Genomic DNA, 3,412 nt, shown 5'->3' on the forward strand with positions numbered 1-3,412 from the left:
CCTAATCCCCAACACCTCAGGAAGGGTCAGGACTGGGGCTAGAATATTTAGCTGAGTCTACACCTGGTCAAGTTTACAAGCAGGAGTAATCATCATGGTTCGTGGCACAAAATCTTTGGCTTCCTATTTCTTTCATCGTCTTGCTCTCCCTGTCACACTTGCTGCCGGTGGACCCATGGTGTAGGCAGAGCTGATGTGAGGGGACGTTTAGGCTAAAGACAGTGGAAGTGGGGCTTGCAAGATGGCTCAGCGGGTAAGACTCCTCTTCCTAAAGTCCTGAGTTCAAATCCCAGCAACCACGTGGTGGCTCACAACCACCCATAATGAGATCCGATGCTTTCTTCTGGTGTGTCTGAAGACAGCTACAGTGTACTTATTTATAATAATAAGTAAAATTAAAAAAAGACCGTGGAGCAGTCTCCTGACTGCAATGTGGGTCAGCTAACATTGCGCAAGCCTCATGTTTTCTCTGTGCTCGCAAATTCTTCCCTCAGCGTATGATCAACGCAATTCAGTCACAGTACCGGGGCCTTTATGATCACATCTTAGTGTCATGTTTTAAATTTTCTCTGAGAACTAGCAATGGGATTTCAAGGCTTTTCAGGAAACTCACATCGTGACAGAGACAGATGAATGCAGAGCCAATAAGTGTGACCAGAGGTGAAGAAGTGGAGAAAGGGTGATCCTCTGTAGTGAGAAGGAGGAGCAGGGGGAATCTCCACAGACCATGGAGAATGGATGGAAACTTGAGTTGGACCTAGTTGAACAGATGAGCCCTTGTTCCCAGCTTCTTCCCCTATTGCGTGTTCTCTCTTTATACCCAATGGCTATGAGCTGTGTATCTTTGTCCATCATGTTTCTAGGGGTATTATTTTGCCTAGGGACAAGTATTCTAGGATGGGGTTGAGTGAGCATGAGCTGAGAACTCTGAGACCATGAGCTTAAATGTATCTTCTCTCCTTTAAATTGACCTATGTAGGCATTTTTTTTCAGTGACAGAAAGCTAAATGGCACTTTGTCTGTAACCAAGAGTACAAGGAAATGAAACTCTGATGAAAGGAGAGGCAGACTCTTGAGAAGTAGCAGGTGTTGATACCAGGGCTGTTGATGGCGACAGAGAAAGGAGAACTGGCCTCGAGGTTGCTGACCAACTGTCACCACTGGTGTCCACTGAATTTTTTAAAAAGGATTTAGAGACTTTTTGGGTTGTGGATGTGGTCACACCAAAGAAACACAATAGAAACAATAGAAACTTTCAGCAGTTATTTGTATTTTATTAGAAAACAAAAATAATGTTGGGTGAGTAAAAATAAAGAAAAGGTGTAGAGACAGGAAATGAACAGGGAAGAAAGAGTCCTTCTTCAAGCTGAAGCAACAAGAAGTACTTGTTCCCACATTCTGAAGGAGCACAGTGAAGTGAGTTATGCAGGGAGTGGCTATTTGTTATTAGAGAGCAAACACCTCAGAGAGGAAGGTTAGAAATACCAAAGTAGAAAAGGAANGAGCCCAGAATCTGGAAGCAAAGCCATAGGCCAGGGAGACATACCAGGACAGTAACGCTGTCCTAGAGGTTTGAAGAAAGGCTCTCTTTTCCTGGTGCCCATGACCGGGAAACAGAGACATGGTAGACATGCTAGCAGCAGCACTTCTTGCAGCCACACTTCTGCTGGCAGCAGCACTTCTGCTGGCAACAGCCCTTCCCACAGCCACAACCGCAGCCACAGCCACAGGAGCCACAGCCACAGGAGCNGCAGCAGCAGCGGCGGCAGCAGCAGACTACCGNAGGCTTGCAGCAGCCACAGCAGCCACAGCAGCCACCACAACAGCCACAGCCACCACAGCCACCACAGCCACAACCACCACAGCCACCACAGCCACAACCACCACAGCCGCCACAGCCACCACAGCCACAACCACCACAGCCGCCACAGCCACCACAGCCACCACAGCCNCCNCAGCCACAGCAGCCACAGCCACAGCAGCCACAGCAACCACCACAGCAGCGGTAGTATCTGCACGTGGTGCAGCTGCTACAGTTGCCACAGCCGCCACAACCTCCACAGCCACAGCCCATGGTGTTAGTAGAGAGGACTCAGGTGCAGTGAGGAGAGAGACTCAGGAGAGGAGAGGGAGATGTGATGCTCCTCCTGCAGGGGGAGCCCCTTAAGTACCATCTTGGGAAGGGGGAAGAGGAAAGATGGTGGACCTGAGGTCACTTCCTTGTGGAACAGCTGCTGTTTTCCCAACAGGGTCACCAAAGTTCTCCCTTGTTTACATCCCATGCACTTCACATGACCTCACACACATGCTAGCAGTGACTTTCCCTTTGTAAAGCTGTGGTCACAAGCAAGTGACGAGTAGCTGATGTGGGGGACAGGCACTCATCTTCGCAGTAGCATACTACTTCCTCCAGATTTGCAGAGAATTGGACACCTAATTGAAAGTAGCCTTTCCCTGGTCCTCTTCAATGTGTTTCTATCCATCACCTGATTNGAATCTCCCCACTTAAGTGAGAAGTCTCAAAGGAAAAGCAAATTAGGAACATCCGAATAGAATTCCCTGCACTCCCTGAAATGGTTATAGCTACATTACTGTGATTGTCCCATTAACTGCCCAGTTAGTGTCTTGTGAGTTTGCCCTCTCCCTATTTAAAAAAAGAGAGAGAGAGACTATAGAAAATTACATAATTCTCCTTTCTTTCTTTTTTAAAATTATTTTTTAAAAAATTTATTTACTTATTTATTTATTATATGTAAGTACACTGTCACTGTCTTCAGACACAGCAGAAGGGAACATCATCACATCAGATCCCATTACAGCAGGTTGTGAGCCACCACATGGTTTCTGGGATTTGAATTCAGGACCTCTGGAAGAGCAGTCAGTGCTCTTAACAGCTGAGCCATCTCTCTAGCCCCTCCCCCTTTTTGATTCTCCTCTTTCTTAACTCATTAACCTGTGTGTTAGTTAAGTTCTTGTACAATCTTCCCTCCTTTCTTTAATATCCCTGGACTCACACCCTTCCTGGTCCAATTCACGAACCTGGGTTTAATTTCCATATATAATGTCCCCGAGTACATCCTCTAGTTAAGTCACTTTACACTTGCCTCCAGAAACATAATCCACCAGTATTCTGATCTTTACTCCATCTTCTGACCCTGGGGCTTCTGAGGCACAGTTGGTGTCTCACACTCACATTTCTGTCAAATGCTCCTCAGGGGTACCCACCCTTGACACAGATGCTCCAACATGCCTTATGTGCCACTGATGCTCAAAACTCCCTCTTGACTTTCTTCCTTTCTGTTACTTCAATGTCTACTCTCCCACCAGATCCACCAAGAGCTTTTTTTCTTTTGTTTTGCTTTGCTTTGCTTTGTTTTGCTTTGTTTTGTTTTGTTTTGTTTTGTTTTGTTTT

The 3,412-nt window shown here is 46.4% G+C and overlaps 1 protein-coding gene across 1 annotated transcript; it reads right to left on the reverse strand.

The window, feature by feature from the left end:
* Positions 1 to 1,262: 1,262 nt before the first annotated feature.
* On the reverse strand, positions 1,263 to 2,134 carry LOC110301736 (keratin-associated protein 5-2-like). The gene has a single exon (XM_021172398.1). The coding sequence runs from the start codon at positions 2,072 to 2,074 to the stop codon at positions 1,634 to 1,636; it is 441 nt and encodes a 146-aa protein (XP_021028057.1). The 5' UTR covers positions 2,075 to 2,134; the 3' UTR covers positions 1,263 to 1,633.
* Positions 2,135 to 3,412: the final 1,278 nt, after the last annotated feature.

Source organism: Mus caroli, chromosome 1 (genome assembly GCF_900094665.2).
Source record: "Mus caroli chromosome 1, CAROLI_EIJ_v1.1, whole genome shotgun sequence".
NCBI classification, from domain to species: domain Eukaryota; kingdom Metazoa; phylum Chordata; class Mammalia; order Rodentia; family Muridae; genus Mus; species Mus caroli.